At 39.9% G+C, this 14,842-nt stretch overlaps 1 protein-coding gene across 1 annotated transcript in view; it reads right to left on the bottom strand.

Annotated features, from left to right (window-relative positions):
• LOC119561878 (cholesterol 7-desaturase) overlaps positions 1–14,580 on the bottom strand; it is a gene marked incomplete at its 3' end in the record, with an annotated part of 28,991 nt that extends 14,411 nt beyond the window's left edge. The window contains exons 1-2 of the mRNA XM_037875353.1: positions 14,481–14,580; positions 4,311–4,704 (exon numbers count right to left, since the gene is read on the bottom strand). Coding sequence (XP_037731281.1) covers positions 4,311–4,704; positions 14,481–14,507 — 421 coding nt within the window. The remainder of the gene's footprint in view (positions 1–4,310; positions 4,705–14,480) is intronic.
• Positions 14,581–14,842: the final 262 nt, after the last annotated feature.

The raw sequence follows: 14,842 nt of genomic DNA, 5'->3' as shown, positions 1-14,842 counted from the left end.
GTAGGCGCAGTCAAAAACTGGGCAGTCTCTGACGAGCACTCCTTTTCGGACCATAGATTCATAGAAACCGTATTGTCCCTTGATTCGCCCTTGCCGGTCAGCTTCGCCAACCCCAGACGAGCGGACTGGCACAGGTACAAAGAAGTTCTGACAAATATCCTCCCCATGGAACCGTCAGAAAGCATCACAAACAAACATGAGCTGGACGAAACAGTATACAAATTCACAGAGGCATGCAACACTGCCTTCAAAGTGGCATGCCCCACAGAGAAACCAAGAGGAAGGAAAAAACCCCCTGGTGGACCCAACAACTATCTATCCTCAGAACCAACTGCAGATGCCTGTTTAACAGAGCAAAGGCGGGAAATGAGGACGCCAACTGGCTGAACTACAAGTTTGAACTAGTCCCCTACAAAAAGGCCATTAGAAGAGCAAAACGAACTGCATGGCAGACCTTCTGCTCTGACATAGAAGAAACAACTGATGCCGCAAGGCTCAGGAAAATACTCTCTAAGAAAGCCGCGCCTTTGGGCTATCTTCAAAAAGCAGATGGATCATGGTCAGACTCCAGTAAAGAGTCCTTGGACCTGCTCCTAGACGCTCACTTCCCGGGGAGCCAACAAGCAGGTCATCCACCTGAAAGAGGAGCAGGAGAGGGAATCGAAATAGATCCACTCCTATCAGACCGCAACATGAAATGGTCCATTCATAGTTTCAAACCATACAAATCACCGGGACCGGACGGAATAACACCGGCTCACATCCAGCAAGCAGGACAAATAGCCATTAACTGGTTGAAAAAAATCTTCCAATCCATCCTGGCGGTAGGAGAACTACCAACAGCATGGCAAGAAACAAAGGTGGTTTTCATTCCCAAGGCAGGGAAGGCCACTCACACCACAGCAAAGGATTTTAGGCCAATAAGCCTAACATCATTCCTGCTTAAGAGCTTTGAAAGAATGATAAGCCTACACATAAGGGCCACCGTAAACCCGACACAAATATCAGAAGCACAACACGCTTACACCAAAGGTAAGTCAACCGAATCGGCGCTACACTTGGTGGTAAACAGCATCGAGAAATCACTCAACATCAAGGAATACACACTGATCGCCTTCCTGGATATACAGGGAGCCTTCAATAACGTGCTTCCCACCGCTATAACAGAATCTCTCACAGAACTAGGGGTTGAGCCGCCAATGGTGAGGCTAATCCATAAATTGCTGATAAGCAGAATGGTCACAGCCACACTAGGGACCTCAACCCAGACTAGACTAGTGAACAGAGGCACCCCGCAAGGAGGTATACTATCACCCCTCTTGTGGAATATCGCAGTAAATAAACTACTGCGGATTCTGGAGGGAGGAGGTTGTGAGGTCGTAGCATACGCAGACGACGTCGCCATCATCTTTAATGGAAAATATCCATAAACACTTTGCGATCTTATGACCGCTAAACTTAAAATGCTATCGGAATGAACGATAGCGAACGGACTCGGGGTAAATCCCTCGAAAACAGAACTTGTTCTATTTACGAATAGGTACAAAATTCCACAACTTAACCCACCCATTTTAAACAATTGTAATCTCTCCTTTAGCGATCACGCCAGGTACTTGGGGTTAGTACTAGATAAACGCCTCAAATGGGGCTTAAACAACCAAGAGAGAACCAAAAAAGCGACCATTGCACTTTACTCCTGTAAAAAAGCAATCGGGCTAAGATGGGGCATGTCCCCAAGAATAGTTAACTGGATATACACAGCGGTAGTCAAGCCAATCCTACTGTACGGAGTGGCTCTGTGGTGGACCGCCTTACACAAGCAATGCATACAGGGTTGCCCATATTCGACGGACCCATCTGACGACGCCATAACTTTTGACAGAGATGCCAGATCGCTTAATGACATACCGCGTTTGAAGCGTCAGTCCAAGCAGATTTTTACCATGGAACAATACACGCCACGCGAGCGCTCTGAAATAGTTGAAATTTACATTCAACAGAAAAAGTCGATTGTGAAAACTCAACGTGCTTTTAAAAAATTAAAAAATGTGAAAAGTGCGCCTTCTAAGAACACCATTAAGCGTTTATACGAAAAATTTACGACTGGTGAGGCTCTTTCTAATCCGAAGAGGCCAAATAAAAGTCGACCAAGGCGATCGGACGAGAATATCGCTGCCGTACGAGCCAGTGTTGAGATGTCCCCAAGAACATCCCAAAAACGCCGTTCTCAGCAGCAACGGATTATTCGCGTTGATTTGCATTTGTTCCCGTAAAAAATTCAATTGACGCAAAGATTGTTGCTTACCACCGCACACAAGTCGCATAACAATCGATTTTCTGAAGAAATTGTTTCCGGGCCGTTTGATGTCGAAAAGTGGTGATTTGGACTGGCCACCGCGTTCGCCCGATTTGACGCCGCCTGACTTCTTCTTGTGGGGATATTTGAAGTCAAAGGTTTACGTTAACAAGCCAAGGACCCTAGAAGAGCTCAAGGACAACATTCGTGAAGAAATAGCCGCTATTCCGGCCGAAATGTTGGCGAAAACGATGGAAAATGCTGCAAAAAGGGCACAATACGCCATCAACGCCAGAGGCGGCCATTTGAAAGATATCATATTCAAAAATTGATGTAAACAAATCTACTTGGAACAAATTAAATGATTAAGATTGTCAACCGCCAAATTTTTATTTTTTTCTTTGATTTTAAAAAAAAAAAACATGGGTCCGTCGAATATGGGCAACCCTGTACTGACTCCTCTAAACAAAGTACAGCGAATGGCGGCTTTGTGTATTAGTGGAGCCCTTCGAACCACCCCGAATGAAGCGCTGAATGCGATCTTGAACCTCCCTAGCCTGGACTTAGCAGGCATGGAAAGGGCCAAATCGGCAGCTATTCGACTGAGGGACACAGGGCAATGGAAAGCCCAATTATATGGCCATGCTAAAATTCTCCAGCATGATAAATCGAGTCCGAAAATCACGGATCTATGCAAATCTATTGAATATAGTCACACACCCTTTGAGGCCCTGATTCCTGATAGAGAGGAATGGGAACAGGGCCGACCGGGCACGACGGACGCAATCTGTTTCTATACAGATGGCTCCAAATTAGAAGGACACGTCGGCGGAGGTGTATACTCCGAACAATTAGATATCAGGAAGTCATTCAGGCTCCCGGACCACTGTAGCGTCTTTCAGGCGGAGGTCCACGCTATAAAAGAAGCACTAACCTGTTTAAGGAACCTTAGCCTCCAGAGAGGCCACCTAAACATATATAGTGACAGCCAAGCGGCTATAAAGTCGATCTACTCGACAAACACCAACTCTCGTACAATAGCAGACTGTCGCAGATCTCTCCATGAGATGGCAAATCAGTTTACTATCAGCCTAATATGGGTTCCGGGTCACCGGGACATCGTAGGCAACTGCATAGCGGACGAATTAGCCAGGCAGGGCACCACCAAGCCTCTCCTACCAGGAGAGGAAAATGTCGGTATGCCCATGGCTACTTGCAAGCTAAACATAAAAAACCACTTCAACACACTAGCCAACACCCATTGGCAAAACGCACCACAGTGACGCATCTCTCACCAGACATGGCCTGTGATAAACAATAAAAAAACCTCGGAGTTACTCAAGCTCAGCCGCACAGAGTGTGGCATGCTGATCTGAGCTCTTACAGGCCACTGGCTTGTTGGCGCGCATGCCGGCAGGTTAAAAGCCCCGCAAAATGATTTCTGCAGAAGCTGTAGGGATGAGGAAGAAGTGTAAACGGTAGAACACCATCTCTGCTTCTGCCCAGCCCTATGCAGACTCAGACTGAAACACTTAGGAAGCCCTTAGGAAGACATGCTGATCAGCTTAACACAAGCTGAAACTACTAGAAACGGGACCCTAGAGAAGGAAGAAACGAGATCATGCGGTATCACAACGGACCCATTGAGGTCTAAGTGTGTCGGACTATAGTCCGACAGCCGCCCTAACCTAACCTAACCTACAACAACACGTGTTCTATATTAATCGCTTATAATGAAAACCGAGTCTCGCCCAAGAATCGATAGCATCAAGACTCGACCCCAGTGTGGATAGATTGATTTACTCAACGTGTATCGTGTTAAAAAAGGCCTTTGTTAGTACCAGGGAAATGTTTTAATATTTAAAAGCATTACGAATTTTTAAGTTTCATCCTAACTGTTGTTTAATACACGCACATGAAACATTAAAACCAATACGCTTATAACGCCACTTAAACATTTTAAATTGAACATTCTTAAAAATAAATTAATGAAATTTCATTATCGGTAACGTACCTGAAGTGCTGTACGGAATATTTGTGCAGGTTCCGTCTGAGCCTCGAAAACTCCATTGATGAAACGGACATACAACACAATCGTCAATAACCCTTCCACCAATACCCAAATTGGCTCCTAAATGAGGGCAATATGCATCCAGAATGAAAACTTGATTTTTTTGAGTGCGAAAGATGACTAGTTCTTCTCCCAAACATGACACAAAAGTAGCCTCCCCTGCGCTTAATTTGGAAGATTCGAGGATACCATACCAACCGTTTGGATACGGGGGAGGTAATTCAATTGGATTTCCATTTCTTACTTTTCGCAACCGGTTGATTGTATCCCGTTTAAGAACAAAACCAATGTCATTTTCTTGTTTCCTTAAAAGTGAACATTTGTTGTCCTGTAGACTCTAAAAATGTAAGAAAAAAAGTTGTTATTAATACAGTTTTCAAAGTATTTTTAGCCAATTGAAATTGGTCTATTTTAGTTATGGTCCAGAGAGACCCTATTTTACAATCTCGCTGTGCATCTTGCATATCTCCATATCCCTTTGGTCCTTTTATCTGAGTAACGAGTGTGTTTTTGTTATTATTTCTTTCTTATTATATATTTATTTATTTTTTTCTTATTTTCTGGTTCTACAAGAACTTCCTTATGAATTAATACACTAGTCAAAAATACGAAATTCAATGTAATATAAAATTTGAAAGTCCCTACACAGAAAAAAATAAGATTCTTAAAATGTCGTTTTAAAATGTCATTGTACAACAAAAGGTTTTTAAAAAATGTTTAAAAAATTGTATAAGTCTATGCAAGTACAAAGGTAAAAAATTAATTAAATAATTTAATTTAACCTAAGAACAATGCGACATAATAAAGTTTTAAAAAATGGTTGGCAATAAAGAAAATTAATAAAAAAACGTTTCATTTAAAAAAATAAAATAAACATTTTGGGAGCTTATTTGAAAGAACAAGGAAGAACGCTATAGTTGAGTACCTCGACTATCAGATACCCGTTACTCAGCTAAAGGGACCAAAGAAAAATGGAAATATGCAAGCAGCAAAGCGAGATTGAAATGCGCCACCTACCGGCGGTAGGCAGATTTCAGCGTTGCGCTGCGCTCATGCCTACGGAATCTAAATCTGAAATCCCATTTCTCTATCTTTGATATTTTCCGAGATATGCGCGTTCATACTTACGATTTTTTGAAGTTTGTGGGCGGTTTGTGGGCGTTCAAGTGGGCGTGGCAAACTTTTTTTGGGTCAATCGATAGGTATTGATGAGAACAATACAATTCAGTTAAAATTTGTATTATAACATCAAAACTGTAGGAGCCACAGTTTTGGGCGGTTTGTGGGCGTTAGAGTGGGCGTGGCACTCTACTGAAACAAACTTGCGCTGCGTAAGAAGCTCAGGAATATGTACGCCAAATCTCAATAGCCTAGCTCTCCTAGTTTCCGAGATCTCAGCGTTCATCCGGACAGACGGACATGGCTAGATTGACTCGGCTAGTGATCCTGATCAAGAATAAATATACTTTATGGGGTCGGAAACGCTTCCTTCTGCCTGTTACATACTTTCCGACGAATCTATTATACCCTTTTACTCTACGAGTAACGGGTATAAAAATATTTTAAAACTAAATGCAAAACATTTGGGGTGCATAAAAGGATCCAAACATTTGCTTATATCTAACATTTAATGCAGGAAGCATTTACAGTTGACCTTATAAACCATTGTTGTTATTTTAAATTTAATAAATTTGATCATTTTAGTTGGTACCGTAAGATTTTTAAAAAGTAAATAATATTTCCAATAAAATGCGTTGCGCTTGTAATTTTTCTAAGAAGTTGTGGTAGTTCGTTTCACTACCGAATAGTGTGAATATGCAAGTTAAGTTCGTTAGCCAAGTATCTGGTGATAGTCGATGCACACGAATATAGCAATCTTTATCGTTTTAGTGATAAAATAATCATTAACTAGGGCGACAAAGAAAACCTCAAAGGTTTTAGGTACGGTTGGCCAAAAGACCACCAAGAATCCTTCAGTGTCAGAAAAGAATGCGTAAACGCCCATTGGCATTACTTCGATTACAAATTACGGTAATACTCCATATTAGGAGACTCAACCCCGAAATTCGCGAAAAAATTATCCTCGATGAACCGCGATTTCTTAAGAATTTACGTGCAAAAAGACCTTGGCGGTCGGACAAGGTTCTCTTGTAATTGAATTTCAAAGTTCCCGGTTTTGCTTTAAAAAACAAGGGTGATTTTCTCATATTTTAAATCAAAGTAATTATATTTTAATAAGAAGTTATCAAATTAATTAAATTTTTAAATGAGTTCCTATAAACCTAATTAGGGTTTCAAATAAGTACCTAAAAAAATCATGTTAAATTATTTTTTCATATAACAAAAAATTTTATTTTTTTGTCTACTGAAAAAGCATATCCAAACAATGTTATATGTGGAGTGCGGTCTATAAAGGACACATAATTGATGTCACAATGCTGTACCGTGATTTCTGTGACGGACATGAACGATCATGGCCATCCGCGGTGTCCCACCACATTTTAATGCATTTATTCAAATAATTTCAATGAACACTGTTCCGAACCACCATTGAGGTAATGTTCCAGGCTCATTTTTTATAGACACGCTTTATCAAAATCGTACAGCTAAACCTAAGCATATTGAATAGCAGCGTGCCGAATGTAAAACAAGAAAGGGAGCTAACTTCGGCAACCCTTGCAGTAATAATTATTAAATTTAAAAATACAATAAATGATATTCCCAATAGAATGTTAATATGTTAAAAAACATTGGAGCTATAAATTGTTTCATATTATTTTCCCACCAATTTTCCGATCGTTCCTATGGCACCTATATGATATAGTCGTCCGATTTTGATAAAATTAAATTCAAAATTCAGAACTAATTAAAAAATGTTATTTCCAAGCGTAGGAGGTTATATGTTAAAAAACACCGAAGCTATAATTTGTTTCACATTAGCTTACCACCAATTTTCCGGTCGTTCCTATGGCAGCTATATGATATAGTCCTCCGATTTTTATAAAATAAAATTCGAAATTCAGAACTAATTAAAAAGTGTTATTTCCAAGCGTAGGAGGTTATATGATAAAAAACAACGAAGCTATAATTGGTTTCATATTATTTTACCACCAATTTTCCGATCGTTCCTATGGCAGCTATATGATATAGTCGTCCGATCTTTATAAAATTGAATTCAAAAGTTAGACCAAACTAAAAAATGTTATTTCCGAGCTTAGGAGGTTAAGCCTAGTACTCAGATCGGCTAGGAGTTTCACTAGTCGAAAAATCTTATTCTTTGTAGTGTGACCGAAGTTTTCAAAGTTCACCCGCAATGCATGTAGCATGGTCTTACTGTCAAGCGGCTGGGTTTGTTGCAAACCGAAAACAAATCAATTGGAGAAATTTAAAAAGGAGGAGTCTGCTGGTACACAAAGAAAGTAAAATAAAAATAAATGGAATGTTCAACGAATGTTTTTGTTTATGTAAATTAGTAGTTTAAAGCTTCCTTAACGTCCCACGAATGCTTCGCCATCTTTCCCGCGCCACCGCAGTCCAGCTCCGAATCCCAATGGGCATATTGGACCTTGAGGAAATGGGAGCCGGATTGGGAACAGGGTTGATCCGCTGATGCTGCTGGAATCCCCCAGCATCCTGGCAGTGGCTGGACATGGCTTCTCCAACTGTTCCTTAACGGGCGCCCTATTTTCCTCCTCCCTGTCGAAGGGAGCGCGTCCTCCAGCTCCGCTTAAGCTGCCAAGTAGCTGGTGGTTATGGTGTACGGAGTCCTAATGGAGAGGTCTTCGGAGATCATATTACTGGTGGTTCTGCTGAAAAGATACTTCTATTAGTAAAACGCATCCAAATTATTTTGGCTAGATCTTACTTTTTTTGCCAGGACACGTCCGGCAAGACGTCCATGTAGGAAGCAAAGTCCCACTTTGCATGCTCCTTCCCACTGGGATTCTCTAGTGGATCTCCTCCAGCACTTCAACTATTCTGCGGATTTGCCCCTGTTGTGGTATTGCTTCCTGTCGGTCAAATCCCACAATATTGGGCAATAGCTTGGATTAGGCGTCCTTTTCCATCTGCACTGACCTCTTTTAACCGTTTTTGGGGTTTTTCTTCCATTTAAAATTTTTAAATTCCCCACCGCTTCTGCACGAACACCGCCAAAGATTAAATTTCTTATTCTTTGGGCCGCGGCTAACGGCGTTCATCGAAAATTCACTCCCGAAATCTGGTATTTTTTCTGGTATTTCCTTAGCTCATCTGAGTACCACGCTGAAAAACAGACCCGACGAAAACCTTTAGCCGCCTGTTTGCCTCTCGCTCACTCCTATGGTTAGCTCGCGGTTTTCGTCGATGTGAGTACTAGGCTTTATATGTTAAAAACCACCAAAGATAAAATACTTTAAAATTTTTTTTCCGATTTTTCCTATGGGAGCTATAAGATATAGTTGTCCGATCCGGCTGGTTCCGACTTATATACTACCTGCAAAAGATATAAGACTTTTGGGAAAGTTTCAGCCCGATAGCACTAAAACTAAGAGACTAGTTTGCGTAGAAACGGACGGACAGACGGACATGGCTAGATCGACTCGTCTAGTCATGGTGATCAAGAATATTTATACTTTATGGGGTCGGAAACGTCTCCTTCACTCTGTTGCAAACTTCTGACTGAAATCAATATACCCTCTGCAAGAGTATAAAAATTAAGAAATTGGTTTTTTTTTGTAGATCGTATAATACATTTTCGTCACAAAAGTTGATATCAGAACTTTTGCTGGCTGAAGGTGCGATTTTTACCTTGTTAAGAGGTGTTTTTGTTTGATATCAGAAGTTTTTGTTTTAAGCCTAGTACTCACATCGACGAAAACCGCAAGCCAACCATAGGAGTGAGCGAGAGGCAAACAGGAGGCTAAGGCTTTTCGTCGGGTCTGTTTTTCAGCGCGGTACTCAGATGAGCTAAGGAAATACCAGAAAAAATACCAGATTTCGCGAGTGAATTTTCGATGAACGCTGTTAGCCGCGGCCCAAAGATTAAGAAATTTAATCTTTGGCGGTGTTTTTATGGAAAAAAACCCCAAAAACGGTTAAAGGAGGTCAGTGCAGATGAAAAAGGACGCCTAATCCAAGCTGTTGCCAATTATTGTGGGACTTAACCGACAGGAAGCAATACCATAACAGGGCAAATCCGCAGAATAGTTGAAGCGCTGGAGAATCCCAGTGGGAAGGAACATGGGACATCGCTCCGACGAGCTCTCCATTGTGGACTCCACCTCCACCAGCTAAAGCGGAGATGGACGACGCGCCGGCTTCTATAGGGAGGAGAAAATAAGGTCGCCCACTAAGGGACAGCTGGAGGAGCCATCACCAGCCATTATTGGCCAGCCTGTTGGGACTCGGAGCTGGACTACAGATGGCGCGGGAAAGATGGCGAAGCATCCGTGAGAAGGAAGCCTTAAACTTATAATTTACATAAGTAAAAACATTCGTTGAACATTTCATTTATTATACCCGTTACTCGTAGAGTAAAAGGGTATACTAGATTCGTCGGAAAGTATGTAACAGGCAGAAGGAAGCGTTTCCGACCCCATAAAGTATATTTATTCTTGATCAGGATCACTAGCCGAGTCAATGTAGCCATGTCCGTCTGTCCGTCTGTCCGGATGAACGCTGAGATCTCGGAAACTATGAGATCTAGGCTATTGAGACTTGGCGTGCAGATTCCTGAGCTTCTTACGCAGTGCAAGTTTGTTTCAGTAGAGTGCCACGCCCACTCTAACGCTAACAAACCGCCCAAAACTGTGGCTCCTACAGTTTTGATGCTATAATACAAATTTTAACTGAAATGTATTGTTCTCATCAATACCTATCGATTGATAAAAAAAAAAATTGCCACGCCCACTTTTACGCCCACAAACGCCCACAAACTTCAAAAAATCGTTAATATGAACGTGGATATCTCGGAAACTATCAAGGATAGAGAATTGGGATCTCAGATTTAGATTCCGTAGCATTGTGCGCAGCGCAAGTATGTTACGCAAATACGCCACTCCCACTCTAACGCCCACAAGCCGCCCAATCCTGTGGCGCCCACAATTTTCATGCTAGAAACAAAATTTTAACTGAACTGTATTGGTCTCGTCAATACCTATCGATTGACCCACTCTAACGCCCATAACGCTTAAATCTGTTTACCGCCGGCAGGTGGCGCATTTCAATCTCGCCTTGCTGCTTGCATATCTCCATTTCCCTTTGGTAACTTTAGCTGAGTAACGCGTATCTGATAGTCGAGGTAGTCGACTATAGCGTTCTTCCTTGTTATACCCTTGCAGAGGGTATATTGATTTCAGTCAGAAGTTTGCAACGCAGTGTATTCTTGATCAGCATGACTAGACGAGTCGATCTAGCCATGTCCGTCTGTCCGTCTGTCCGTCCGTTTCTACGCAAACTAGTCTCTCAGTTTTAAAGCTATCGGGCTGAAACTTTCCCAAAAGACTTATATCTTTTGCAGGATCGGATCGGACAACTAACATATATCTTATAGCTCCCATAGGAATAATAAGAAAAACAAATTTAAAAAAAATTATATCTTTGGTGGTTTTTAGCATATAACCTCCTAAGCTTGGAAATAACATTTTTGAATTAGTTTTGAATTTCGAACTAAATTTTATCAAAATCGGAAGACTATATCATATAGCTTCCGTAAAATTGGTGGGAAAATAATATGAAACAAATTATAGCTTCGGGGTTTTTTAACATATAACCTCCTACGCTTGGAAATAACATTTTTTAATTAGTTCTGAATTTCGAATTTAATTTTATCAAAATCGGACGACTGTTATCATATAGCTGCCATAGGAACGATCGTAAAATTGGTGGGAAAATAATATGAAACAAATTATAGCTTCGGTGTTTTTTAACATATAACCTCCTACGCTTGGAAATAACATTTTTTAATTAGTTCTGAATTTTGAATTTAATTTTATCAAAATCGGACGACTATATCATATAGCTGCCATAGTAACGATCGGAAAATTGGTGGAAAAATAATATGAAACAAAGTATAGCTTCGGTGTTTTTCAACATATAACCTCCAACGCTTGGAATTTCGAATTTAATTTTATCAAAATCGGACGACTATATCATATAGCTGCCATAGGAACGATCGGAAAATTGGTAGGAAAATAATATGAATCAAGTTATAGCTTCGGAAAATTGGTAGGAAAATAATATGAAACAAATTATAGCTTCGGTGTTTTTTGACATATTATCTTATACTATTGGGAAAATAATTTTTTGTGTTTTTAAATTTAATAATTATAGCTGCAAGTTTCGGCAAGCCGAAGCTAACTACTTTTCTTGTTTTTATTTAAGTTTCTTTGTGCACCGGCAGACTCTTTTTAAAATTGCTCCAATTGATTTGTTTTCCGTTCGGCAACAAGCCCAGCTGCTTGACAGTAAGACCATGCTACATGCATTGCGGGTGAACTTTGAAAACTTCGGTAACACTACAAAGAATAAGATTTTTCGACTAGTGAAACTCTTAGCCGACCTGAGTACTAGGCTTTAAACATCAATCACATAATTAATTTTCATACAGCTTCAATTTTCTTAATTTTTACTTTTACACTTTCACCGATCTTTTTCCCAAACGAATTAAAATTGTTGCAGTCCTTGTATGCAATCCTTTTGGGCTTTGCAATATCTTTTGATTGTTGTACCACTAGTTATGATCGGACCATCACAGCAGTGATGCAATGGGCTTCGTCACAAAGTGGACTGCCGTCCACAGTCATGTTAGTTTTCACATTAGTGTACCTAAATTAAAAATTAATATTAAACAAGGAAGAACGCTATAGTCGAGTACCTCGACTATCAGATACCCGTTACTCAGCTTAAGGGACCAAAGGGAAATGGAGATATGCAAGCAGCAAAGCGAGATTTAAATGCGCCACCTACCGGCGGTAGACAGATTTAAGCGTTATGGGCGTTAGAGTGGGCTTGGCAAATTTTTTTTGGATCAATCGATAGGTATTGACGAGACCAATACATTTCAGTTAAAATTTTGTATCTATCATGAAAATTGTGGGCACCACATGATTGTGCGGCTTGTGGGCGTTAGAGTGGGCGTGGCATATTCGCGTAACAAACTTGCGCTGCGTACAAGGCTACGGAATCTAAATATGATATCCCAATTCTCTATCTTTGATTTTTTGAAGTTTGTGGGCGTTAAAGTGGGCGTGGCAAACTTTTTTTTAGGTCAATCGATAGGTGTTGATGAGAACAATACATTTCAGCTAAAATTTTAATTCTAACATCAAAACTGTAGGAGCCACAGTTTTGGGCGGTTTGTGGGCGTTAGAGTGGGCGTGGCACTCTGCTGAAACAAACTTGCGCTGCGTAAGAAGCTCACTCAATCACTCAATCTGCACGCCAAATCTCAATAGCCTAGCTCTTATAGTTTCCAAGATCTCAGCGTTCATACGGACAGACGGACAGACAAACATGGCTAGATCGACTCGGCTAGTGAGCCTGATCAAGAATATATACACTTTATGGGGTCGGAAACGCTTCCTTCTGCCTGTTACTGTACGAGTAACGGGTATAAAAATTAAAAATGAACATCACATTTAAAGTTTTTTTCACAGTGTAAACGGATGTTTCAAAAGAGTGCAAGCTTAGTTTACGTCAGAAGTTTTTAACGCAGAGAAGAAATAAAAGGCGTTTCGAAAGGCGTACAAAGTATTTCGAAATTCCTTTTTAAGATACATAGCACAAGCATGTAGCCTTAGTAGTTTACATGTTACGGGTGTACTAAATAAGTTATTTAAAGCTGCTTTTCTGCCAAACTAACTAGTTTTTCCAAAAGTAGCAAAACTAAAAAAAAACTAAAGATTCTTATATAAAGCTGTTTAATATCGTCTTAAATTTTCTAGGACATTCAAATAGAGTTTGGATACGCACAAAAAAGGTCAATGCTCACGCAGTGCAAGATGTTCTGAACTGGTAAATGTGGCCATTTTTGTTGATTAACTTTGAAACGAGACTTTTTACAACAATGTGTCGTATGTCAAAATGTGAAAAATCTCAAGGGCTATACAACCTTAAATTTATTTTAAAATCATTAAGGCCTATTTTGAGAAATCAGGAAAAAACTAAAAAGAATCTAAATAAGAAAAACTTTGGTCCATAATTTTAAAACGGTGGTATTTAGAAAATTGTTTTTAAAGGCGTACATAGTATTTCAAAATACTTTGCTAACGACGTATAGCACAAGCCTGTAGCTTCAGTACTTCACAAGTTACGGGTATACAAAGTTAAGCTATTTATAGCTGTTTTCTCGCCAAACTAGCTAGTTTTTCCAAAAGTGGTAGAACTAATGTTTCTTATATTGAGCTGTTTAATATCGTCTAGATTTTTCAGGACTCTAAAATAATGTTTTGGGACAAACTGACAAACAAAATAAAATTTGCAATTTGAGAGGACCCCGAAAATCTTGTTTTGCGTATTACTTTTGAGCTTTTTTTACTTTAAGGAGCATCCGATTTTGAGAGTTGAGGTGTCATTCGACGCGTATTTTAATTGAGAATACAACTAGGTTGATAGCGGGGGGTAATTATTCCCACCGGCCCCAACAGATCAAACTTTCCAAATTTTAACTTTTACACCACTTTTTCTCCCACACCAATTGTTTTTTTTATTAAGTCTTGGTATGCAATTCCTTTAGTTTTTGCAATACCTTTTGATTGATGTATCACTCGAAACAATCGGACGATAACTGTAGACTTTCATTTCTTCGTGTATATATAGTAGTCGCCTCCGCACACCCTCCTGGTGCGCTTCGTCACTACGTGGGCTGCCGTCCACAGTGATATGAAATCAAAACATCGTGTAAGTAAAGACTATATCATATAACTGCCATAGGAACGATCGGAAAATTGGTTGGAAAATAATAAGAAACAAATTATAACTTCGTTGTTTTTTGACATATTATTTTATACTATTGCAAATTTAATTTTTTGTCTTTTGAAGAATTTCGAATTAAATTTAATAATTATAACTGCAAGGGTATACAAACTTAGCCTTGTCGAAGGTAATTTCCTTTCTTGTTTTATTTGTACTTACACGATGTTTTGATTTCATATTAAACATAGATCATATGACTTGCTCTTCGTCCTGAACCGTCGCCGGCAAACCCACATTATCATTCCATCATCCTCCATTATTTTGCATGGGGTACAGCAGGTTGGACAATTCCGCTTGTCCAAAACAACCCCGCGGTCTTGAAGGTAGCGGAAATGAGCTCTCCCATCCATGCTGAGAAAATCTCCAAACGTTATTGGCACGTCATGTTGAACAGAATGAATCAATAATTAACAATTTTTGATACTAATTTCAATATTACATAAAATTTAAGGACGACTCGATTTTATAGCAAGTGGACTGTGCAACTTTGTCAAACCAAAATGTATAAGTTCTTCAAATGG

This window comes from Drosophila subpulchrella, unplaced genomic scaffold (genome assembly GCF_014743375.2).
Source record: "Drosophila subpulchrella strain 33 F10 #4 breed RU33 unplaced genomic scaffold, RU_Dsub_v1.1 Primary Assembly Seq380, whole genome shotgun sequence".
NCBI lineage: Eukaryota > Metazoa > Arthropoda > Insecta > Diptera > Drosophilidae > Drosophila > Drosophila subpulchrella.
The sequence above is the reverse complement of the archived record's forward strand: the minus strand, read 5'-3'. Positions and strand labels throughout refer to the sequence as shown.